Source organism: Chiloscyllium plagiosum, chromosome 17, assembly GCF_004010195.1.
Source record: "Chiloscyllium plagiosum isolate BGI_BamShark_2017 chromosome 17, ASM401019v2, whole genome shotgun sequence".
Lineage (NCBI taxonomy): Eukaryota > Metazoa > Chordata > Chondrichthyes > Orectolobiformes > Hemiscylliidae > Chiloscyllium > Chiloscyllium plagiosum.
In genome coordinates, this window is record NC_057726.1 from 49,301,042 (window position 1) to 49,328,452 (window position 27,411).

Here is a 27,411-nt window from a genome sequence, read left to right on the forward strand (position 1 = left end):
GTGTTTCGCAAACTACACCAAAAGTAATGCAACGCCTTACACCAGCTTCTGTGATACCTTCTACTCCCTGTAGCATTTTTATTTTTAATTAAATTGTCAACCTCTCCCTTGTGACTGGGAAATGGTTTTATAATAGAGACCTACTTGGACTGATAAGCTTTAACTTCTTACTCCACTGGTAATGAACAAACGTCATTGTTTGAGCTACTCTCATTAATCATATCTTGTGTATTTGGAAATAGTCACTGGTATCTATGCTGAGCAGCTGATAGAACTTGTTTGAGTACTACGAATAATGTCAGGAAAAGAGTTCAAACCTTTTAACTGTTTCACACAGCTTTTCAAGTGCAGATTTCCATTAAAGGCTATGAAATCAGAGAATGGGGAAGAGTTATTTTATAATGATAACATTAACAGTGGAAGGGAAGGGGTACTATCTAATGATATAAGCGGTCAAACTGGATTCTGTCAGCATAACGCACAGCTCAAAAAAACATTATTTCTTTTAAACTTTGAACATAGCCCTGAGTGTGAGCCTGTGCGCTGAAGTTGGGAAACAGACATATAACTTAAATATGTGTATCCTCAACTGATAAATCCATAAGCACAATTTAAAACTTCTTTACCCAGAGATTGGTCAGAATGTGGAACACAATACCACAAATGTTTAGCTAACCTGAATAGCATAGACATATTTAAGAGGAAGCAAATGAAGATTATGTTGACAGAGTTAGGTGGCGAGAGATGGGAGAGCTCATGTGTAACTTTTTTAAACTATTCACTCTTGGGATGTGAGAGTCATTGGGTAACTAGCATTTATTGCCCATCCCTAATTGCCCTTGAGAAGGTGATGGCTAGCTGTCCTCTTGAACTGCTACAGACCATGTGCTGTACATAGACCCACAATGCCCTTAGGGAGCCAATTCCATGATTTTGACCTAGCAACAGCAAAAGGAATGGTGATACATTTCCAAGTCAGAATGGTGACTAGGTTGGAAGGGAATTTGGTTTTGTCCCCATGCATCTGCCGCACTTGAGCTTCTAGATAGAAATGGTCATGGATTTGGAAAGTTCTGTCAAAGGATCTTTGGTGAATTTCTGCAGCGCACCTTATAGATAGAAGACACTGCTGCCACTGAGTGTCAGTGTGTAGTCAATGGATGTTGGTAGATGTGGTGACAATCAAGGGGTTGCTTTGTCCTGGATGATGCCAAACTTCTTGAGTGTTGTTGGAGCTCCATCTATCCAGGAAAGTAATCCATCATACTCCTGTAGATGCTGGACAAGCTTTGGGGAGTCAGGAGACAAATTACTCACCACAGTATTCCTAGCCTTTGACATGCTCTAGTAACCACTGTGTTTCTGTAGTGAGTCCAGTAGAGTTTCTAATCGATAGTAACCCCAAAGATGTTGATAGTCGGGGATTCGGTGGTGGTAAAAGCATTGAATGTCAAGGGCTAGATTGACTATCTCCAGAGTAAGACAATGTCTAGCATTTGTGTAGTGTGAATGTTATTTGCCACTTGTCAGCCCTGCCTGAATATTGTCCCAATCTTGTTGCATTTGAACATAGAATGCTTCAGTGTCTGAGGAGTCACAAATGGTGATAAAGATAGTTGGGCCTAAGATACTAACCTGAGGGACTCCCTCAGAGATACCCTGGTGCTGAGATGACTGACCTCCGACAACCACAACCATTTTCCTATGTGCCAGGTATGACTCCAACCAGCAGAGAGTTTGCCCCCTCATACCCATTGACAACAATTTTGCTTGAGTTCCTTGATGTCACATTTGGTCAAATGTGGCCTTAATGTCAGTGGCTATCACTCACCTCCCCTCTGGAATTCAGCTCTTTTGTCCATGTTTGAACCATGACTGTAATGAGATCAGGAGCTCAGTGGCCCTGACAGAAACCAAACTGGGCATCACTGAGCAGGTTATTGCTGAGCAGGTGCTGCTTGATAGCACTGTTGATGACACCTTCCATGACTTTACTGATGATTGAGAGTAGCTTGGAGTAGTAATTAGCCGGGTTGGATTTATCCTGCTTTTTGTGTACAGGACATACCCGGGCAGTCTTCTGTACTGTTGGGTAGATGCCAGGGTTGTAGCTGTACTGGAAGAGCTTTGCTAGAGGAGTGGCAAGTTCGGGAGCACAAATCTTCAGTACAATTGCTGGAATGTTGTTAGGGCCCGTAGTTTTTACAATATTCAGTGAGCTTATCGGTTTCTTGATATCACATGAAGTGAATCAAATTGGCAGAAAACTGGAATTTGTAATGCTGGGGATCACTGGAGAAGGCTGAGATGGATCACCCACTCGGCAATTCTGCCTGAAGATTGGTGTGAATGCTTCTGCCTTATCTTTTGCATGTGTTGGGCTCTTCCACATTTGTGGATATTTGTGGAGCCTCCTCCTCCTCCAGTGAATTGTTTGATTGTTCATCACCATTCATGACTGGATGTGGAAGGACAGCAGAGCTTAGATCTGATCTATTGGCTGTGGGATTGCTTAGCTCTGTATATTACTTGTTGCTTATGCTGTTTGGCATGCATCTAGACCTGTTTAATAGCTGCACCAGGATATGTCTGGTGTTGCTTTAAGCATGCCCTTCTACACCCTGCATTGAACCAGGGTTGATCCCCTGGCTTGATGGTAATGGTTGAGTGGGGTGGTATGCCAGGCTATGAGGTTACAGATTGTGCTGGAATTGATGGCCCACAGCACTCTATGGATACCTAGTCTTGAGTTGCTAAATCTGTTCAAAGTCTGTCCCATTTAGCAAAGTGATAGAGCAACACAACATGGTAGTCTCAATGTGCAAAATGACAGTGCAGTGGTCACTCTTACTGACTCTGTCATGGACAGATGCATCTGCAGCCAGTAGACTGCTAAAGATATAGAGTGGTTGGACCAAATAGTCTGTTTCTGTACAGTAAATTCTAAGTTGCTTTTTGTTACTTTCCTTCATTTAGAGAGAAAAATATGAAATGCTCAAGTGTTGAAGATGCAATATTTGTTTTCAAAGAGGAAATATCTTGGATTGTTTCCCACTTAGACAAGAAAAGGTTTCATTTTTGATTTTATTTGGTGCTTCTTCCAAAAATTTGGAATTTAGAATGAAAATTGGCTTTGATTGAAAGCAAGGTAGTTTTCATCAATTTTATTGAAAACCGCTCTCAAATTGTCACTTAGAACTCATTATTTATCTTCAAATTCTTTCACCCAATAGCACCAAGCAAAGTCTATTTTATGGGGGAAAAGCCTCAAAACGAATTTCTTTATAATTTTTGAAAATTGTTCAACAGCAAAGGGCACATTATGCTCATTATTATTGAACTCAAAATATGATTCCTGAAGAAGGGCTTATGCCCGAAACGTCGATTCTCCTGCTCCTTGGATGCTGCCTGACCTGCTGCGCTTTTACAGCAACACATTTTCAGCACAAAATATCTTCAGCCAGGGCTGTGTTTAAAAACCAAAAACAGCCTTCAAAATGTTGCCCGGCGAAAGTGAAGCCTGCAGATGCTGGAGATCAGAGTTGAGAGTGTGGTGCTGGAAAAGCACAGCAGGTCAGGCAGCATCCGAGGAGCAGGAGAGTCGACATTTCGGGCAAAAGTCCTTCATCAGGAGGCCCTTCCAGATGAAGGGCTTTTGCCTGAAACGTCGATTCTTCTGCTCCTCGGATGCTGCCTGACCTGCTCTGCTTTTCCAGCACCACACTCTCAATTGAAAATGTTGCCCACCTATTCTTCCAATGAAGATATCTGCAGTTGATCTGGATAAATGTCCCTTCTGATGTACTTCTTGATCTGAAATAATTGGATCTCAGACATAGTGTTGTTCATTTTAATTCGGTCTTACTGAAAAATGTTGCTGGTATGTACAGGCTAACAGATGCTTATACGGATGAGAGAAAAGAAAATCTTTGTGCAGACTAAAAATGGCAATATAATTCTACCCTATGACTTTTGTAATTTTCTTTTGGTAGTAACTGCTTGTTATGTCTCATTGTAGACAGGCAGGAGGCTGGAAGAACACAGCAAACCAGTCAGCATCAGGAGGTGGAGAAGTCGATGTTTTGGGTGTAACCGTTCTTCAGGACTGAGGATGAGTGTGGTGGCAGCTGCAGATAAAGGGGGTAGCGGAAGGGGGGGGGGGGGGCAGGGTGGTGAAGTGGGGATAGGTGAAGACAGGTAGAGGGTACGGTCAATGGGAGGAATGAATCTGGTTAATGATAGAGAGCAGCGGCAGTGAGAGGGAGGGGCTGGGAAGGGGGTCGGGGTATAGGAAGGGAGGTTTATGTCTTACTGCCAGATAAGAGACTACCACTAAGCCACTGAAAATATTATCTTGTGCTGAGCACTTGTTCACATTGCCTCTCCCTTTAAATTTTCCTTCACTCTTTGATATTGCTGAGACTGAGGGTTGGGGCCTCTCACTCAAGGCAGTTATTTTATATACAGCTGGACATTTCCTCCTTCACTGCAATGATAAATGAGGGTTGGAAGAAGGAAGGGCATGATTTCATTGTCGAAGTTTGCTCCTAATGCTGGTTTCTTCGGACAATTTTGACTCTTAGCAGAGGTGATATTATTTAGCTAACACAAACAGTGACGAGGTGATCCAGCCCTCCAACCTCTCACACTGGGTCTCTTACCTTTTCCACACTGCGGAAAACCCGCAGAAAGTTGTATCGAAGTACAGCTTTTAGTTCTTTTTCTGGCCACTTGCGTCTCAACAATTCCTCAATGAGTGCAGGATATTTGGACACATCTTCCAGACCCTGTGGGAACCTGCAACCCACCACAACTGTCAGGCGATATTAGGCAACATATCAAAAGAAGAAGTAACCATTGGATTATGATTGAATACAAACCCAGTGGCCCCATCATAGTCTCCACCTATTCCAACTGACTCGTATCCCGCAATCTTTTTGATGTGGTCGAAATGATCTGTAACAGAAGGCACAAATTGTAACATCAACTGTGACAAGAAGTTCCAATGTTCTAAATGAATTCTCAGTGAGGTTCAAAATTCAATAAGAAATTAAAAGCAAGTCCATTTATTCTTAACAAGCTGCACATTGATTGAAACCTGTTATGGGGATAAAATTCAGATTTTTAAAATTTGCTTGTGTTAATTTACTCTTAGAGTTTCCAGGACAGTCTGAAACCATTCAGCCCATCGCATCAGAGTCATTTCTAACTTTTCAAATCAATTAAACCCCTCCCCCACCACTACATTTGCATCTTCTGTCTTTATTGTTCTCTTTATTGAGACAGACACTCAGATGTGGTGTCAGATACTGTGGTGTGGAATTGTGATTGATTTGTAGCTCTGAGGATAGAAACTCTGCAAGTTACCACTTGCTCCACTAATACAGCATCACTGCTGTGGGGAGGTGATCACAGACATTCATTTTAATCCATTACTTATCTGTCTCAGTATCTTACCTGTAGTCCTAAACAGGAACAGGTTATAGATATCATCGGCCTAGGTGCTGCTCCTAGCACAGGCCATGGTCAAAGTAAAGGGATCCCCTGGAATCCCCAAACCCCTGGTTATTGGGCCCTATAGTTACTGATCCCAGGCCTTGGTCTGAGGCACATCTACATTTCTCTTGGAACGTGGGCTTAGATTAATAGCTGTTTTGTGGCTAGTGTGGACATGATGAATCAAATGTGCTCCTTCTCTATCCTGGAATTTTAAAGTTTTTATGTAATCTGCTCTGATTAACATACTGCTTAGCTTTTCACTTCATCCTGTACCAATCCCCCAAATATGATTTCTACCTGATCAGGCACTTACATTCATAGAATCACAGAATTAGTACAATGCAAACAGAAGCTATTCAGTCTGTTGTAACTGCAACAACACTCCAAATGAGCAAATCACTGAGTTAATCTGCCTGAAACCTAGCATGTTTCCTTTTTAGATAACAGTCTAATTCAGAATTCCCCTGTGAAATGCTTCACATGAAACTAACTCCACCACAGTGTTAGCCAATGTAATGCAGACTTTAACCATTCACTGACTAAGAAATCCTTTCATCATGTCCCTTTTGTTTCTTTGGCCAATTACTTTAGGTCAATGCTATCTTGTGTTCTCAATCCTTTCCTGAATGGGAATCCTTTCTCTATCTGTTCTGTGCAAGATTGCTGACTCCCTATTCTTATTCACTACAGTAAAGAAAAACAAATTAATAAGTAAATGATGGAGGCTGTGTTCCACATTTCATACGACATAACCTTTCATTTTGATCTCAAGGTATTTAACTAAAATTAAGGCATAGCTTCTCGTCTCATCACCAGAGTATCCCATGAATTCTTTCACCCTGAAACATTTGTGAGCAAGTACATAAGTGATTTATTTCATCCAAAGGAACAATTTCATAACTTGACTATAAATATTGGAACATCAAAGGCTGTAAACCTTTTAAAAGGGTTTGGGGGCAGAATAGCATAACAATTGCTTTATCCCAGTGCAACTTTTCAAATCAATTACCTGCAACTCTAGAAATATTGGAAAGCTTCTGACAGGAGACAAAACCAGAGTAGAAGTTCACCATTACTAAGCCGTTGTTCTTTTTCTGAAAAAAATGTCGCAGAGAAAATCACAGCTGATGTGAACACATATTTCCTTATTTAATTCTTATTTTTAATGTTGAGGTTATTTTCCACAAAATCTTCAGACCTTCTTGAATTCTCTTGCTGAGAGATTAGGATGGCTGGGACAATGTTTCTGATGTTTCTTTGTTCGTTGTAAACATCTGTTGCCTCCCATTTGACATCTGCTTTCAGATGTAAGATTGAGATCAGGAACTCTGTGGGGACATGACCAATGCAGCAGCATATTGGCATAGCAATGATTCATTGAACCATTACTGCAATGCAGATGAAATTCACCAGAATGATTACAGGGGTTAAGAGTTTTAACTACAAAGTTTTACTAGGGAAGCTGAGGTTTTTCTCATTGGAGCAAAGGACACAGAGGAATGGGAGCTTTAATTTATGATAGTTTGAGATAAATTAGACAAAAGGCCATGACAGTATCCTGCAGGCACAGTGTAAGATATTGAGCGAGAGATTGTGTAAAAGAACCTCTTTTCTCTGTCAGTGATAATGATTTGGAACTCTGCCTACGAAGAGTTGGAAGCAGAGCAATTAATAATTTCAAAAGAAAATTACATAGACATTTGAGCAAACTAACCTTGCAGGGCTAAGCGCATAGAGAGGGGGAATGGAATTGATTCAATTACTCAACAGTGTTATGGACTAAAGGTTGAATAACCTCCTATTACTCCTATTGTGTAACCTCATGATCCATCGTATCACCCATTCCACTGTTACCGTCAAGCCAAGAGGCCATCCCTGGTTCAATAAAAGTGCAGGAAGACATGTCTGGAGTAGCACCAGGCATATGTCAATGAATATATGGTGCCAACTTAGTAAAGCTACAGTGTAGGACTGCTTGCATGCCAGAACAATGGCAGCACCATGTGACAGATGGAGGTAAGCAATCCCACAACTAAGCAATCAAATCTAAGTTCCCTTGTCATGAAGGTGGTGAACAATTAGACAACTAATCAGAATGGGAGGCTCTCCAAATATCCCCTTCCTTAATGAGTGGCGGAGAACCCAGCTCATCAGTGCAAAAGCGTTTACAACAACTTTCTGTCAGAGGTGCCAAGTGGATGATCCATCTCAGCTTCCTCTGCGGTCCTCAGTTTCATAATCTTCAGCCAATTTGACTCACTCCACATGATGTCAAGTAGTGGCTGGAGGCACTGGATACTGCAAAGGCTATGGCCCTGAGTACATCTCAACAATAGTGTTCTAATAGCACGCAATAGCCATTTCCTGAGCCATGTTATTCCAGCATAACTATTGGCATTTAACTGGTAATGTGGAAAATTGCTCAAAAGTACTTATTGGGCAAATCCAAACCAGCTGATCACCATGCGGTCAGTCTACACTTATCATCAGCAGAGTAATACACGGGGTCATCAAAAGGTGCTAATAAATGGCACCTACTCAGCAATAATCTGTTCACTGACAGCCAGTTTGTGTTCCACCAAGGCTTCTCAGCTCTTATTACAGTCTTGTTTCACACATTGACAGAACAGTTGAATTTCAGAAAGGAAGTGGAAATAGTAGCCACTGACATCAAGGCTGCATTCGGCCCAGTGTGGCATCAAGGAGTCCTAGCAAAACTGGAATCAGTGGGAATCAGGGGCAAACTCTCTGCTGGTTGAACTCTCTCTGGTACATAGGAAGATGGTTTTGGCTGTTCAAAGTCAATTATCTGAGCTCCAAGACATCTCTGCAGGAATTCCTCAAGGTAGTGGCCTAGGCCCAACCATCTTCAGCTATTTCATCAATTACCTTTCCTTCATCGTAAGGTCAGAATTGGGCACAATTCACAACTCCCCAGATGCTAAAGCAGCCAGAGTCCAAATGCAGCAAGACCTGGACAACATCCTCAGACTGGGACTAATAAGTGGGAAGTAACATTTGCATCTCACAAGTAATGGTGTTTACCATCACTGAATCCCCCACTGTCAATATCCCAGGGATTGCCAGTGATCAGAACCTGAACTGGACCAGCCATATAAATTCTGTAGCTACAGAAGCACTTAACTTACAATGTGAGTAACTCATGTCCTGTCTCCCCTCGCCTGCCCACCAACTTCAGGAGTCTACTTTCGACTTGCCTGGATGACTGCACAAGGAGGTCAATACCCTAAAGGACAAAGCAGCCTGCCATCCACCACTTTCATACAATTCACCATCAATGCACAGTGACAATGGTAAGTACCATTTACAAAATACATTGTACCAACTCAGAGAGGTTCAGTCTTAGAACTTTCCAAACCTGCAACCTCTCACCTGGAAGGACAGAGGCAGATGTATGGAAACACCACCTTCTGCCGCTTTCCCTCCAAGCACACGGTATCCTATGTTGGAACTATAGCAGCTTTCCTTCAGTGTCACTGGGTGAAAACCTCAGAATCCCTCCCTAACAGTCCAGTGGGTGTTCCCCAGGGACTGTAGTAGTCCAAGCTGGCAGCTCACCACAATCTAACTAGGGATGGACATCCGATCCTAGCCTAGCCTAGCCTCAACACCCACGTACCGTGAACAAATAAAAGTAAAATCACCCAACACTAACATATCACATTTTACAAAATCAGCAGCATAAACAGCTTTGTTCTCATAGGAAAGCCAAAACAAATGACCTGCCATAAAATGCAAAGTTTAGTGGCGTAAACAGGGTTTGTTGCATATACAGCGAAGATATGGTGGCCAAGCAGATGATGCTCAGGGAATGTTTGCCCCCAGTAGTACGAGCTGGGCCACACCATGGTTATTTCTCCTGTGTAAACATCTATCGCTGCTCCTGGCATACCACGATAACATCAGTAAATTGTAAATTGTGTTCTCTGAACAATTATTAAAGAGAAACATCATCATAGAATTGAGTTTGAATTGCTTACGATCATCTTGAGAAGTTCATCTGGAACATTCCTGTGATGTTGGCAGATAGCGTAAGCCGATGAGTGGCTGAAGATAACCGGTGCCCTGGAGATGTTAAGGACCATTTTTGCTGTGTTACTGGAAGTATGTGACAGATCTATTATCATTCCCAATCGATTCATCTCCTTCACAACCTCCTAAAATTCAACATTAAATTTACACAGTTTATTGATGTCAGTCTCCTTGAGCACTCACATGAAAATCTGTTGACTTGCAACTTTCATGTTCATCAAAGTGTCTGTTGGAGCTAAGGATTAAACTCTCCCAGATCAAGTAAATGGATAGCAGATATAACACACTTCATGCCCAGCCTCAAATAGCCATTCTTCCAATGTGACAGCTTTTTCATTGCCCCATTCAGGATCCTTAAGCCTGAGTAAAGTTGCCAAGTGTTGGACTGTTGGACTGATATTTCCAAAACTTGTTGCACTTTGAACACTTCCAGTCACCAAACATGGGATGTCTCACCTCCAGCAGCTTGAGCTGTGTGAGAATCTCTGAAAATGTCTCAGGTGCACAGAAGATTCCAGGGCACTAGTTTGAAAAAGAACAGAGGGCTTTTCTTACAGGTCTGGGCAATACTTTCCCTCAAAATAACAGATGAACTGGCCATTATTTGTAATAGCTTGCTGTGTAAAAATGATCCACTGTGCATGACAACAGTGACTTACTAAGACCTGAGAAAGGGGATAAACAAGGGGCAAGCTTGCACCCCTCCAAGTTCCAAGCTGGCCTGAGCATACTACCAGATAAGCAGCAACTATTGGACAAGTAGCCTGTCAAACGGGTTGGTCTATGCAGCAGATTGGATGCTTCGGACACTGCCAGAATAATAGTGATCAATGGCTGGCTAGAACATGCCAAGTTCCCCAGTCCTTCCTTTCTCACTAGCCTCACCAGAGGAGGAGAGTTCTGTTTGGTGGCAGTTGGGAGGGTGGATACACAGAGCTGGAGTGCAAGATAGGCAAAGCACGTGCCACTTCATTCCTAGAATTGTGACCACAACCTTTAAGAAGCAGTAAGGGAATGTAATTGTGCTGAGACATCATAGGGCTTTATTTATAAACATTGCCAGTGGGCTGGGTTATCAAGCGATTGTACAATTGAGTGGTTCAGCAACATGGCAGTCTGAGGATGTAGTTCAAGTGGGTGCATTTTTGTAACTCTAAGTCTTCCTGAACCCCTGATAACCACATTACTTATAAAAGTGTACAAGTGGATTGCAGATTTATTTTCCCCAGGGGAATGCCGCTCAAATTTACACTTCTATGCTCAAGGTATGTACTGCTCAAAGCATTTCCAAAGCAGAATATTATACTTAGAAAGCTTGAATTCAGCAGTAAGGAAGCAAGAACTACTCTATTGGAACAGCAATTAAAAAATTAAACTTTCTGAACTACAAAACAGACAGGAGCTTTGCAATCTGTGGATAGCTATTAAGTAGATAATGAGTAAAAACTAACAAAGAAGCATGGAAATATAGATGTAGCCATTCTGAATTTTTGTAAATGCAAAGTGTGAGGAAGCTGATTACTTTCATTCGATAAGGCAGTGAAGCTGCAGTTCATTACTGAAACACAGAGTTAGCCCTCTGGCTAGAAGCCTGTTCATAGCAGGTACTATCAATAGCTGCCATTATAATGATATTGCTGTTAGAATAGATTTTCAATAACCTGTGTCACAGTTTCATGTCTTCCCTTCTCCATTTATAATTTATTTTCTCAACCTGTGGTATCCCAGACTCCACAAATGTTGATTGATGCTACTACTTTTGTAAGGATGGCAGAAATGCACAGTGCCAATGTAACATAAGATATTGAGTGCACAACAACGCTTAGCTTTTGAATACTTGGTGAAGAACGGCTCACAGCAGTTTGAGTCCCCAGAATGCCCAATATAAATCTACCTATTTCTTATGAACAGACTGTTTCAAATTTCTGGCATCCGCAGTTTGTTTTATTTTTCAAAGCTGTTTCCTGACCTTTGACAACTCAGGAGATGCATACATATAGTCCAGAAAGAATACCAAAAAACATACAAATCAGGAACAGGATTATACCACTCAGCCCTTATGTTTGTTCTGCCACTCAATGAAATCATGGCTGATCGGATTATTTGACCTGCCTACCCCAATAAACTTTCACTTCTCCCCCCTCCCTTTCTTTATCAAGAATCTATGCACCCCTACCTTAAGAAAACACTTAAAGCTTCATTTTCCTCTGCCTTTTCAGGAAGAGAGAGTTCCAAAGATTCAAAAACCTTCAGTGAGAAAAAATCTCCTTGCCTTCATCTTAAATGGGCGACTGATTTTTAAATGCGACGATATAATTGTAGATTCTCCTACAACAGGAAACATCCTTTCCATATCCACCCTGTCATGACTGCTCAGGTCTGAAGTGTTTCAATCAAGTTTCAAGATCTCAGTTCCAGCAGTTACAAGCCTAGCCTGACTAATTGTTCTTCATAAGGCAATCCATCTAACCCAGGTATTACTGCAATGACACTTCACTGAACTACTTCTGATGTAGTTATGTCCTTGCTAAATAAGCAGACCAATACCATCCACAACAGTCTAATGTGCCCTCAACAATGCTCTGTATAATGTAAGCAATACCTGCATATGTTGGTACTCAATTCTCTTGGAACAAACATTCTGATCATTTTCCTAATTACTTCCTGTATTTGTATGCTGACTTTGTGTGGTTCACGTACTATGACTCCCTCTGCATCTCAGAACTCTGCAATCTCTCACCATTTAAAATGCTTTATTAATTCTTTCTACCAAAATGGATAATTACAACTTTCCAAAATTATCATCCATTTGGCAGATTTTTGCTCTCTCAGATTTTATGTGCCTTTTCTTAACCTCCTTATACTTCTTCACAATTTACCTCCCTACCAGTCTTTGTGACATCATTGCATTTTGCAATCATACCTTCAGTACCTTCATCAAAGGCATTTATACACAGTTTAAAACTGACACTCTGACACTGATCCCTGTGGCACCTAAACCATTACAATCTTGCCAACCAGAAATTGGCCCATTTATTTGTTTCCTATTAGCTAGACACAATAGATGCCAAACTTCTATTCCTGGAAATTTGTTACTCTCTACACCTCATTGTATTTTCCACAATAATTCTTGATATAGTACTTTATCAAATGTCTTCTGAAGATTTAGGTACAGGAGATGGAATTTTGCCTTCATTTCAATGCAAAGAGAGTATTGAAATAGGGAGCTGAAAATGTGTTGCTGGAAAAGCACAGCAGGTCAGGCAGCATCCAAGGAGCAGGAGAATCGACGTTTCGGGCATGAGCCCTTCTTCAGGAATCCTGAAGAAGGGCTCATGCCTGAAACGTCGATTCTCCTGCTCCTTGGATGCTGCCTGACCTGCTGCGCTTTTCCAGCAACACATTTTCAGCTCTGATCTCCAGCATCTGCAGTCCTCACTTTCTCATTGAAATAGGGAGGTCTAGCTAAAACTTTACAAGGCATTAATTAGTCGAGAGAAGGTTCACTAGACTGATATCAGGTATAGAGAGACTGTGGGGTTAGATCAAGTAGGATCAGCCTGAATTCATTGGTATTTTGTAGAATGAGAGGCAACCTTATTGAAACATACAAGATGCCTAGGGGATTTGCCAGTGTAGATGCTTCTCTTACAGGAGAATCTAGGTTCAGAGGGCATAATCTCAGAAAAGGGATTGCCCATTTAAGACAGGATGGGGAGGAATTTCTTCTGAGGTAGTGAATCTGCAAATTGTTCAGCACAAATGACTTCAAATTTTGCTCCTTATGTATATTTAAGGTTGAAATAAACAGATTTTTAATCCGAAAGGGAATCAAGGGTTATGGGAGAAAAGGCAGGAAAGTGAGGATTATCAGATCAGCCATGATCTCATTGACTGTAGGAGCAGACTTGATGGATTGAATAGACAATTTCTGCTCCTGTGTTTTACCATCTTAAATCAACCAGTTCAACTTTATACGCACTATGTTTCATTTTCACAGAACTCCAATAAATTGAGTGAACAGGTCTTCCCTTTCAGAAAACCATGCTGACTTTGATTGATTACCTTGCATTTTACTAACTGTCCTGCTACATCATCTTTAGTGATACCTAGAGAAGACGTTCGAGGTTAAGTGTTAAGTGGCCGGTAGAGCTTTAGTTTCTGTCTCCCTCTTCTTTTGAATGAAGGAGTTACATTCGCTATTTTCCAATGTAATGACACCTTCCGAGAATCAGGAAATTTTGGACAATTATAGCCAGCACATTACTTATCTCATTCACTGCATCTTTGAAGACTTTAGGATAAAAGTCTGTCAGAAGCCAGAGACTTGTCAGGTTACAGCTTCAACAACTTTCTCATTACCATTTCCACAATGGTTGTAACTTTTCCAAGTTCCTCCCTCGCTTCCTTTCAATTCTTCATTGATAGCAATTTCTGGGAACATAGGAACATTGGAGCAGGAAGAGACCATTCATCCTCTCAAACCTGCTCCATTACTGTCAATCTTGGCTGATTATCTACCTCAGTGCTATATTCTCACACCTCATTTTGAAGAGGCGTCCATATCTTGCTTGTACTGAGCTCTGATGTTGTTTGCAACTAGCATTGCTAGTGAAAAAGTAGCATTGAACAACTTGTTTTGTCTACATGTGTAAATAGGGGGAATGTGTGCAACATCCTAACCTATTACCGTGGTGCTTTAGTATGCATCATTAAACCTCAGAACGTTGGCCTGGGCACCATATGATGCCAGCAAGTCAGTTAACGATTTGTATTTTCCACAATGGTGGCCTGACAGCCGAATCTATTTTTATGTAATCTGCTAAGATGATATCGTCCAGGCCTTGCTGCCTGTGACCACAGAATGCTGAAGAGTTGTGAACAGTAGTGCACTCTGCAACTCTCTCATCTGGGTCTACGAATCCTGCCCATAGATGCAGAAGGAAATCACACTGAGCAAGAATTAGGGCAATTGTTAGTATGTCATCTTAATGATCGCCTTTCATGGTGAACAGCAGCTACTTATAATATTGCAAAATGAAGTTTCTAACTGCTTATGATTTGATATAACAACGCTGTTTCTTCTTTTGGCTTCTCCCATTTTACGTGGGTTCATCACAATGCTAGTTGATCACTCCTGCTGCCACCACCACCTGATTCTCTCTCTCTCCCCAACAGACAACCATATCACTTCCATCTTTTTCAGTTACTTTCTTCAATGTTTTCACAATATCCTGATATGCTGGATATTGATTTTGTTCTCTTTTCTCCGCACGAGATCCATCTCAGCACTTACCTCTCAATGGTATTCAGTCACTGGTCTTGTCTTCTTGATATTTCCTTCTTGATTAGATAACAAGGTCAGTCTCTGAAATGCCTTGTGATTTTCCCTTTCAGTTTCAGCAACAGTTTTCTATGTAACATTCAACTGTACTTTTTCCAAATACTCCAAACAGAGCTAATCTATTACTTAATTTCTCTCTTCTCAAACTTTCATCTTCTGCCACCACTGACCCCAGGAACTTGAAAATATTCATTTCCTGTGTTTTCATCTCAAACTTTTCCCCCTTCACTCTGATGCTCGCTCCTTGTCCCAATCTGATTGTCTATGAATGTTCATTGATCGTCAGAAGCCATCTTCCAGTGTCTGTCTCTAGTTCTCCAGATGTTCGATTGTCTTCCCATCAGTCCCACCATATCGCCCAATGTCAATCGCAAACATCACTTCCCATCTCACTTCCTTTAGTTACAACATTCAACATGTTGAGAGAAAGGGACTCAGTGCTAATCCTTGATATGATCCACCTTTGGCTTTGAAATTGTCACAAACCCTCACACTGTTTCTCACTGTAACTCTGGAACTCCTTGCATATGTCGATAATTATTGTAATTACTTCTCAGGGACGCCACAAATTCTAGGAGATCTCCAGACCTCCTTGTGAAGCACTTGGTCATAAGCCTTCGAGATCAATGATTAAAATCTTCATAATGTATTGACCTTCCTGATATTTCTCCACTACTTGTCTCAAAACAATAGTAAACACAGTTGTGATCCATGCACTGATCCCGGTCACACTCCACTTGTTCTGGAGACATATCTTGAATATCCCTCCCTTATTCTAACTCTGTCTTCTATTAGTTAGCCAATTCTTTATGCATGTTAATGTGCTATGTGGAACACTAAGTCCCTTATCTTGCAAAGTAGCCTTATGGGCGGTACCCTATTGAATGCCATTACATTATATCCATTGGTTCTCCTTTATCTATCCTGTTGCTATCAAAATAAGACCATAAGAAATAGGGACAGGAGTAGGCCTTTTGGCCCCTCAAACCTGTTCTGCCATTCAATAGGATCATGGCTGATCTGATATTCCTCATATCCACTTTCTTGCCCTTTCCCTGTAGCCCTTGATTCCTCTACTGACCAATAATCTACTGATCTCAGCCATAAATGTACACAAGAACTCTACCCCCACTGTTCTCTGTGACAAGGAGTTCCAAAGACTCTCAGGTCTCTCAGAAAAGGAATTCCTGCACGTCCTAGTTTTAAATTGGCACCGCTTTATTCTGACCCTATGTCCCCATGCTCCTAGATTTTCCCATGATGGGAAGCATCATCTCAGCGTTTACCCTGGCAAGCCCCTTTAAGAATCCTACATGCCTCAATGAAATTACGTCTCATTCTTCTAACCTCCCGTGAGTAGAGTCCCAACCTGTTTAACTTTACTCATAAGACAATCCCTCCATACCAGGGATCATCCTAGTAAACATTTTCTGAGCTGCCTCCAACAAAATAATATTGTTGTCAAATAATTCTAATTATTCTGTCAGGCATGATTTCAATCTCATGAGGCCATGCTTAATTATATTACATATTTCTAAAAGCTCTGCTATTAAAGTCTTTATAATAGATTCGAATATGTGCCCTATGACAGGTGTTAAGCTAACTAAGGTAAAGTTTCCATAGTCTTACTAGATCATGGGGCTGCTGTCTCAGTCGGGAGAGAGAGAGAGAGAGAGAGACAGACAGACAGACAGACAGACGGACAGACGGACGGACGGACGGACGGACAGGACAGACAGGACAGACAGACAACTGGTGGTGGTTTAACCGGAGGGTCACCACAACTCGAAGGAAAGATATTGACAAGGAGAGTCCTTCATGGTAACCTCAGCCTTTGCGAGAACTGAACCACACTGTTTGTATCATATTGTATCACAAACCAGCCATGCAGCCAACTGAGCTAACTGTCATAGTTAATTGTGTTGGTTTCCCTTCCTTATTGAATAAGGTTGGCAAATTTTCCAGTTCTCTAGACATTTCCAATTCTGAAGGATTTTTGCAAAATTACTACCAGTGCATCTTTCTCTTGTACTTTCTCTCTAGCAATAGTTACTTGATTATTTTGGGTCATCTTTCCTTGATTGAGAAGATTCCTAATCCTCTGGCTTACCACAAGTACCACGTTGTATGATATTCTTCTCTCAATTTGATGGTGTCCTTGACTTCCTGGTGAACTATCATTGGCATTTTTACTTCAGAGAACCTTTCTTCCTTCCGAAAATACATCCTTGTTGCAAAATCATGAACTATTTTCTGAAACGTCTGCAATTGTTCATCAACAGTCTTTTCTGCTAACCTAATTTTCCAGTCCAGTCTAGCACACACTGCCATCATTCCTTTATGATTTACTTTACTAAAGAAACTTGGCATCATCCAGGACAAGACAGCCCACTTATTTGGCACTACTTCCACAAGCACCTCCCTCTACTATGACAATCTGTGATAGCAGTGTGTACCATGCACAAGAAGCACTACAGAAATTCACTAAGGCTGCTTAGACAGCAACTTCCAAACCCACAGCCCCTTCCATTCAAAGGGACAAGAGCAGCAGACATATGGACACCTCCACTTGCAAGTTCTCTCCCATCATCCTGACTTTGAAATGCATTGCCATTCCTTCAGTGTCACCAAATCAAAGTCTTGGAACTCCCTCTCTAAAGACTCTATGGGTCTCCCTACAGCACATGGACTGTGACAGTTCAAGTTGGTGGTTTACCATCACCTTCTCAAGATACTGTTGTAAATATCTGTGTCTTTGGGTTAGTCATTATTTATACATACAAAAATTTTATTAATGCTGCCACAGTCAGGAATTATAAATGAGCAATGACTGATCAGAACTGCTTGAAAAAAAAAACAAATTGGGGATTTAAATTGATAGATAAGAACCAAGTAATTTTAATGGAGTTCAGAGTTGGAAACTGTGCACATTCTACATTATAGCTCTGGATTTTGATTAAATGAATTTCCAGTTTATATTGAAGACTCCTACTTGATAGGAAAAATCTTGTAATTTGGTCAGCTAAGTGGGATATGCATGTAATTGAACAATCTTGATACAATTTCATACATACAACACTAAGCAGATTTGAATCATTTGTGACTTTGCGACCTGTTTGTTCGTTCTTATTACTTCACAGTATGATGTCTAATCACTTGTTCAGTTTCCATCTCTCATTAAATATGCTTTTACTCAATATTTTAAAACAATTTGTACTATCCTGAACTGCATTACTACAGTTAATTAACTGATTAATTGGCAAAGCTTTATACCTTTCCATATTGTCAGTAATCTGTGTCATTGCATTATGGTTACTTTAAAGCATGGCTGCATTGATTAATGTTCAGTCAGCGACAGAAGTTACGGCAATATGAGGAAACATGTAGACAGCATAGCAAGTGAGGAACCATTAACGGAAAGTGAGACTGTGTGTTCCTCATGCAAAGCACTGGCACTGAAACAAGGGGTTGAATAACCTTCTGTGCAGCAGCCACTTTTATTTTTTTTACTCGATAAGCTTGCTTAGGAGTAGGATAAATCTAACTGTTGGGATTCTTTACACTACTATTTCTGGATAGTATGGAGGCAATACTTCTCTTAGATGTTGAAACTGTATTAACGACATGTTAAAAAAAGGAACAGGAGAAACAGCATAAAGAAGCTAAAGCCGACTGAGATAAACAAGAGGGGCCAAAGCAAAAATATGTAGAGAGAACCTAAGCACTTCTCGGGATCTCGAGCTCAGGTCTGGCATACCATCCCTGTTTGAGGAGGGAGGAAATGATACTGAGGTAGAGGGGGAAATGGGGATGTTACCCTAGTGCACCGATGCCTCCTGTTGAGCCACCTATGACTCTGTCCCCGCTGCTGTACCAGAGTTCCTGTATAGCTGATCGGTTTTAAAATGTGCTGTAGGAAACTGCAGCACCCTATTACCTTTGCACTGGAGTTCACCATTCCCATGTCCCTACCCCCGCCCCCCAAAAAAAAACTATGCCCCCCATAATGAATCAGGCTCCAGATCGCTAAAGATAAATCTGCCCAATTCACCCAATACGTCCGGCACACAATTCAAATGGACAATGCAACATCCCAGGATCAGTTTGCCCTCTGTTGTATGATCTTGTCACCAGCAGAAGTTACTAAGTGGCAGGAACAAACGGGCTAGGGTGACAGAAAAGAACCAGTCCACACTTAGTGATTTAAATGACAGATTCAAAGAGGACACCTCAAGTGTCACAGACATGGTGCACACATAACATGGATTGGTCTGAGAACACCAGGACACAGATGAGGAGAGCCCTTATTTATTACTGGGATGGCCAGAATGACCCCAAATCACACAAAAACGGAGTTTGTTCAGCTGCCCCACGATCACAATGCACCTTCAGCCAGTACTGATGAATTTCATTGGGACCAGAATACCACAGACCTGCCACTTGAACATGCGGACTTCACTTTCTATGTGGATGGCAGCTCCCTTATTTCACCCACAGTCAGCAATGCTCCAGATACGTGATTGCTACGGATCCTGAAGTGGATGAACATGCAGGCTTTGAGACTCCACTGTCAGCACAGAAGGCTGAATTGTTTGCCCTCACTTGGGCTTGCATCCTGGCAGAAGGGAGTTCGGCCAATATTTATACAGCCTCTTGCTACGCTTTTGGCGTTGCCCATCACTATGGCATCCGATGGGAGCACAGGCGATTTTTAACCTCCATGGGGCAACCCATTAGTAACGCTGTTTTTGTGCATAATCTTTTACAGGCCTCCCAGTTACCATCCAGCCTAGCAGTGATCAAATGTTCAGCTCACATTGGTGCCACTGACACAATCTCCAAGGGCAATGCGCAAGTTGATGCCGCTGCCAAGCAGGCAGCCTTACACCCACTTTCCTGGTTCAGTTGGGCTCACAGCAACACCTCGTTACAACACGTATGAGGACGGGTATGCCCGACCTGGGTGAGATACATCACTTATAGTGGGACGCCCCTGCAGAGGAACACAGACTGTGGGACACAGATGGGGTGCACCCTTGATGTTCATACCAAACTGTGGGGACAGGTCTGTGTTCCTTCTTTGCTTTTACCAATCATAACTGTACACACCTAGGAAAGGAGGGAATGGTCAGCACTTTGCTACAAACCTGGTGGCACCCTGATTCCCAACACAATGGCTGAGAAACAAGCCAAAGCATGCTTGATCTGCAAAAAGACAAGGGATGCCTTGCGGTTCTGAGACTAACCCCTTGCCGCCTTTCAATTGTCTACAACTGGATTTCACAGAATTACCCAGAGTACAATGTTATAAATATTGTTTGGCAATAGTAGATGTTTTCAGCAAATAGATTGAGGCAATCCTGACGGGGGACAACACGGCTGCAACAGTGGGAAAAATATTGAGGGAAATAATTCCCCCCTATGGACTCCCAGAAACAATAAGCTCAGACAGTGTGCCACAGTTTGTGGTTAAAATTAACCAGAGGATCTGCGGGGAACTAGCAGTCACCACCCAAAAAACAGCTGGAGTGATGGAACAAGCAAATGGTACCCTCAAAAAAAGCTGATAAAGCTAAAACAGGTAACAGGCCTAAGGTGGTTGAAGGTCCTACCCTTGGCCCAGTTCCACATGAGGATTACCCCTTCAAGCAAAACCGGCCTGTCTCCTGCTGAGGTGGTTTACGAGAAGCCCATGAGGACCCCATGAAGACCTGGGATAGTCCAGCTCCCCCCTCCCTGAGAGACTAGATATGAACAGCCTGGGAGAGGAGATGAGGCCATACCTGCGGTGGATAACCAAATCTCTCCAGAGTTTGTATTCACAGGTACGCCAGGCTTACAGAGCAAGTGACAATCTGCCTGAAGGGGACTACCGTGCTGCTGAGCCTGGGGAATTTGTCCTGATAAAAGACTGCAAATGAAAGAAGCTGGGACCTGGATGGAAAGGACTGTTTCAGGTGCTGCTGACCACCCCCAAAGCTATGAAGGTACAAGACTACCCCCTGTGGATACACAGAACTGACTGCAAAAGAGTCAGTGTGGAAACTGACACCGATAAGGACAAAGATGTTTTCCATACTTGTGACTTTGGGGAATATGGCCTTGGGAACAGGTGGATTTCAAACTGACACCATTATGCATAATACCTTTTTGTACCTGGCCTACCAGACAGCCCGTGTCATGGGGAGAGACACCAGCTACTGGATATGTGCCCACATGCCACCCCACTTGGGTGGGGTGGGGGGGAATCCCTTTGTGGCCGAACGGCTACTGTGTTGATGCACGGGAATGACAGTCGGCAGGGTATAACCCGACCTTATTCAGGGACTGGTATCAAACTAATTACGACCAATCACATAGACCTCCCTCCCTTGTCATTCTCAACAACACCATTTGGTTCAGGCAGGAAGGGAAACTTTCTAAAGGTACTTATATGGGGACAAGTGCTATTTTGCTATCCCTTGGGTTGAACCTATTCAGAATTTAACAGAATTTGGATACTTTGTATTTGATTGGTCTTCTGTCCCAAACAGAACATCAGGCTGCCTCTGGAATAACCCTGCTCCCAGGTTGTAGGGGGCTGCAGTTTCCACCTTCACAGCTTACAGTGGCACATATTTTATTTACAGGTTGAAAGCCTACCCCTGGCTTCCCTCCGATTGGAGTGGGTCATGTTACACGGGGTGTGTTGTACCCCGCATTCGCGTTTTGGACAACTTACCCTCACCCTCCCGAGAGCCAGAAGGACCCTCACCGGGTTCCTCACCTGGGTGGGAATGTTCTCTCCTCCAACAGGAATCTATTTACATGCCAATGAACTTAGTAAGCTCAGGACCGTATGGGAAAGGGTCGCCAATGATACGGCTAGTGCCTTAACTGAAATTAACGCAGAGCTACTTGCAGTTAGGACTGTGGCCCTCCAGAATCATTTGGCCCTAGACTTCCTGCTAGCCAAGGAGGGTGGTGCCTGGTGCTATTGTTGGGCAGAGTGCTGCACCTACATCCCTGACAAGTTAACTAACATCACTGACTGCTCTAAACACATCACACAGGAAATACAGACTCTCCAAAGTATTGACAATGGGTTTACCAATGGCATGGAGGGGTGGCCACTAGGGGGCATTCTTGGAAGCCTGCTGGTACGTATCATAATTATAATACTAATTGTAATCGCCTGCATTCTAGTGCTCCGGTGCTTATGGTCAATGTTGTCGGAGTGTTTTTGTTATAGGCTTTGAGGAAAACTGGTTCATCTTCGAATGATCAATAGGAGGGAATGAGGAAGTTAGAAAGCCACATAGGGATCAGTTCCATTTTTCACTTGTTTTTTATGGCATACTGGGGACTCAAGGGTTAAACATTTCACTGCTAAAAGAACTCTCTGCAGTATCAATTGCATACCTGTCCTCTTACAGAATGAGACAGGACACCTCAGTGGGAGAGAGGGGAAACTGGCTGACTCTCAGAGAACTGATTTCTCTGGAGCCATACATTGGGAGTCCACTTGCAGCCTCAGACAAAGATATTTGTCCTCCCTGGACAAGACTGATAGGCCTGTCCATAACCCTATTAACAATCTCCTGCTCCCATTAACATGCTTCCCCTTCCTACTAACATAGGTATGTGAATCCCACATTGGGAACAAGCAAAGTCCTTCTATTGAAATCTCTTCCCATCAACACATGATTATGAAGAATACAATACCCAGTCCCTGTAATCCATCCACTAGTTATCACAGGACATCGACAATCACCAGGGCTTGTAAAATTATAATTACCGATCTTAAACAATGTAATCACAATCAACCATGTGACTTATAGACCTTATGTATTATTCCTATAAAATGTACTGCAATTATGTGTAAAGCAGAGATTCGTGGAGCAGTGTCACCACAAGTAGATGCACAACTACTTTTGGGGACATTGAGAATCTCTTGCCGGCTGTCTGATAATAAAACATCTACCGTTGTACAGAAACTTGTCGTCCAGATTTGTGGAACAAAATATACATCAACACTAGGGCTGGGCAATAAATGCTGGCCCAGCCAGAGCCACTCATAACTCATGAATGAATTTTAAAAAATAAATTTAGTATAGTTGTTTTCAACCCAAGTTTCTTATTCTCGATCTGAATTCTAAATTCTATTCTGTCATGGTCACTTTTTCCTAGGAGATCATTTACACTGATTATTTATTAACTGCCTCCTTACACATTCCCAGATCCAATACAGCCTGATCCCTGTATGGATCCGCAATGTATCATTGTCAGAAACTATCTCAAAAACACTCCATGAATTCTGTTCACAGCTGCCTCTGCTAATTTGATTTTCCCAATCAAAAATTAAAGTTACATATAATTGATGTACAGCCATTTTCATATGTCCTCATTGTCTTTTGTGTTATTCTCGGACCTTCAGTATTTTGACCATCAGGAACCCTGTAGAAGATGCACACCTTCTTCTCCTTGTTATTTCTTACGTTTAACCATATGGATTCCACATTTTCTAATCCAAGATCATTTCTCACCATCATACTTATTCTATGCCATATTAACACCTTCAGCTTCTCTCCCTTTCCATCCCATCTATCCTTTTGAAAAGATGCATTACCCTGAATATTTAATTCCCTGTTTTGATCTCTTCGTATGCTTGTTTCCGTAAGGGTTGTAAGATAAAACACAAACTCTATTTTTGTGTTGTTAATTCGTTTATTTCATTCAAAATGCTGTGTGCATTTAAGGAAAGAACCATTACGCTTGTCTTTGTACCATTTCTTTCCCTTTTGATTCTTTTTATTGGTTTTGCTATATTTGTACACCCTGTTACTTCCTGTCCCACACTGGGTGTCATTGTCTAAATAGCTGCCCTACAATGCAACCGTCATTTTGCTTTGTAAGCCTAAGTATGTCTTCGTCAAGACCAATCCCACACTCCCCATTTAGTTTAAAGTCCTAGCTATTCAATTAGCCAGGACACTAGTCCCAGCATATTTTAAGTAAAGCCTGCTCCATTGGAACAGCTTCCTTTTACCTCTGTACACATGCCAGTAACTTTAAACTGAAATCCATTCCTTCCCACACCAACCTTTGAGCCAAGCATTGAACTTCTCGATTTATTTATCCAATGCCAGGTTTCCCATGGCTCAGGTAGTAATCCCAAGATTATTAATTTGGCAGTTCTGCTTTTTCGTGTAGCTCCGAAATGAATTCTTTCAGCAAAATCCCCTTTCTAGTTCTATCAATTATGTTAGTACCATCATGGACATGACAACTCTCTGCCACTCCAGGTTCTTCACCAGCCCTGAGGTGATGTCTTCAGCCTGGCACTGGAAGGGCAATACAGCCTATGGGACTCATGATCATGGCTGCAAAGAACCATATACAACTTACAAAAACCTTGTGACTGTTGGACAATTGTAGAGGCTAAGACACCTTGAAAGTTACCCCTTGGGACACCATACCTGCATGAAGTACAGGTATAGCCTTCCATCCCTTATCACCAAACTAAGTTTGAATTATGTAGTCTAGGGGATGTGACCACCTCGTACAGCCATGTGTCTAGCTAATCCTCTGCCTGCCTGATTCTGTGCAATGTCTGCAGCTCAGACTCTAACTCCTCAAATTAGATCGGAGGTTCCTCATGCTGCATTTACTACAGATGTGTTTGTCCTAGCTCACCTTGATGTCAAATAGCACCCACATGCTACAGCAACAATACATCACCCATTCTGCCTTTGCTTTGTTATTTAATAAGTACATTTCACAATTAGGTATAATTTTTTTTTATATCAGTGTAATTCTTATATGTAAGAAGCTATTTTAAGGAAAGGAGAAAAAAGATGACTAGAGACCTTATCACAAACTAAACACCTTAGTTTTGTTTCAAAGAATGGAAATTCTCACTAATCTTAGAATCCCTACAGTGTGGAAACAGGCCCTTCGGCCCAACAGGTCCACACCGACCCTCCGAGAATATCCTACCCAAACCCATTACTCTACATTTATCCCTAACTAACACATCCCTGAATACTATGGGCAATTTAGCATGGCCAATTCACCCAACTTGCACATCTTTGGAATGTGGGAAGAAACCGGAGTATCTGGAGGAAACCCACGCTGACCCGGGGAGAACGTGCAAACTCCACGTAGACAGTCGCCTGAGGCAGGAATTGAACCCAGGACCCTGGCGCTGTGAGCCACTGTGCCATCCCTAATCTTATTCACGAATCATCTTCCTTCTCTGCAATCATTTCATGTTGTGGTTCATGATACCACTCTGCTGATATGTCAATACAGGCAAAGCCTCAACCAGGCCTTTCACTCTCTCCAGATTACCCCTTACTCAGGAGGCTTTACTTCTTACTGTAGTTACCCTACTTAAAGCACACCCTCACAGATATCCACCACCACACCCCTGCCCCTGTTCCTCAGCCAGGGTGCAGCAAATTACCACTTGAACCAAATTCCTACAAATGCTCTCTCAGCCTCTCACTCAAACAAAAGCTTATTCACATTGACCATGTTCCTTAATGTGTAGATATTTAAAATGATATCAAAATTCAGGGTTGCTTACAGTGAATTAATAACAGAGATGGATAATATAATAGCTTAGAAATAAATGGGGTTTAAATAAATCAAGCCAATCAGGCTAGGCTGACAGGAACATTTCTCAATCATGTTCAACTATGTATGCAATGTTCCTCTGTATACAAGGGCAATACCTCCTGGACAGTCCATTGAATACATTCATTGGTGGTGACCTTAGTACCAGAAGACCTTAGGGCTGCACTGTTGTTAGAGAAAGGTGACTAGTGATGAGTTTAAACTGAGGGTCACTCAACCAGGGGCAAGGTTGAGAAGGCATGACCTTCATGCTGACCCCAACCATTGCAGGAATTGAACCCATGCTGCTGGATTCAGCCTGCATTGCAAACCAGCCTAGATTAATAAGCATCTGAAACAGTTAAATATAAATGTTTTATAAAATTCTCTCTTCCCAGCTTGATCCAGAGTTCACAGATCCTGGAATTGTTGACAAGCCCAAACATAGCAGTCAAGTCTAAGTCCTCTATTCTGTTAACAATATTGAGTAGTTGGTGCCTTCTCCAGAACAACTAACCTTGGACTCTTCAATCCTGCATCAGACCTCTGATGCATTCAGCTCTACATCAGTGCAGTTGCTCTTTTCTGCACTGTACAGTTCCTGGCCAGTCCTAACAGCTGTAGTTCCAAACAGTGTTCTATATGCCTATACAGTTCCAGAGGCAGGAGATCTCCTGACTTGGCAGATCCAAATCCATTCAAAACAAAGCCTGCACATGATTTTCGTTCAGGAGAGGTGGGGGCATGATCAAATTGGGCCCATGGGAGATGGGAAAATGCTAAGAGAGGATGGTTAGAAGGTGATCTCAGTTCTGTGTGACTTAAAGCCCATTTGTCATCTCTTCGCAATACCACAGGCATCCCTCCTCATACTCCCATGCTACCTCACCCACCAATAGTGGGAAGACTTCAAGTGCCATACAGAGATAAAAACAAAATAAAGTTGAGTATTCCTGTACTAAAAGATACGGTGGCAAAGCTTTTTATTTTCCAGTCATGAGGACAGAATGCAGGAATACCAAATTTCACAGGGACCAACTATTTCTGCTGCATCAGAAAGTATGCTGATTAGTTAGGAAGCGAACTCCGATTGATTAAGGGGTTACCATGGAGGGTCCAACAGGTTACATTTAATTCCTCTAATTAGCTGAGCCATTGCCATGTGTAATGTTCCAGGGAAACATTTTCAACTAAACAAAAGTTTGGGAGACAAAGGTGCAACGCCTGGACAGGTTCTTCTTGTTCTTGACTGAGTCCTGTACAAGTGATTATCTTGATTTGGTTTAGTACAACTCTTCGCACATTCAAGATTGTTTAATAAGTGCTGTTCATTCATGGAATTGCATGAAATGTTGAGCATTATGTCCTGAGCTTTGTGAACATTTGTTAATGAGTACACAGCCAGCTGTTAAGAAAATCCAATGGGATGTGCTCTCGGATACAACCCACCAGTACCTGGAATTACAGGCACTGAAATTTACATTCCTTATTACTTATTTTTATAGTTGATAGAGAATCTTTTTGACTTTACGGCAGCATCCTGATAGTGGAGAATATCATGATATCCACTCTGCTGGTTAATGTTTGTGAAACAATGACAATGGAATCCTTTCAAATTCAGTACTGCCTTCAAACGGACTGGCTGATTTCGGTTTCCCAGCCATCTGATTCAAGACCTGTTCCCCTTCCCTGACATAAACGTGATTTTTTGGAAAATCACTTTTAAAGCCTTTCAAAGTCAGCTTGACTCTGGGGAAAAATCCAATCCCATCTATCTGTACCCAAGATGCATATTGTATTCCTTGGGGTGAGTTTCACATACTGCTGAAATTTACTTACAAGAAATGCTAGAGCGTAAGTACAAACTGAATGGGATGGATTGACATTGGCTAATCACGGACAGAAATTAATATTAG

At 42.0% G+C, this 27,411-nt stretch overlaps 1 protein-coding gene across 11 annotated transcripts in view; it reads right to left on the reverse strand.

Moving 5' to 3' along the window:
* The window catches only part of dpep2 (dipeptidase 2), a 73,117-nt gene that overhangs the window by 12,149 nt on the left and 33,557 nt on the right, over nt 1-27,411 (reverse strand). For 10 of the 11 annotated variants that reach the window (XR_006314146.1, XM_043707025.1, XM_043707020.1 and 7 more), the window contains 4 exons: nt 9,501-9,677; nt 6,509-6,593; nt 4,881-4,956; nt 4,662-4,797 (listed from right to left, as the gene is read on the reverse strand). Coding sequence is in view for 10 of the 11 variants with exons in the window: in XM_043707025.1 (XP_043562960.1) it covers nt 4,662-4,797; nt 4,881-4,956; nt 6,509-6,593; nt 9,501-9,677 (474 nt within the window). In the remaining variant the exon portion in view is untranslated. The remainder of the gene's footprint in view (nt 1-4,661; nt 4,798-4,880; nt 4,957-6,508; nt 6,594-9,500; nt 9,678-27,411) is intronic. The other variant, XM_043707022.1, reaches the window with a different exon arrangement.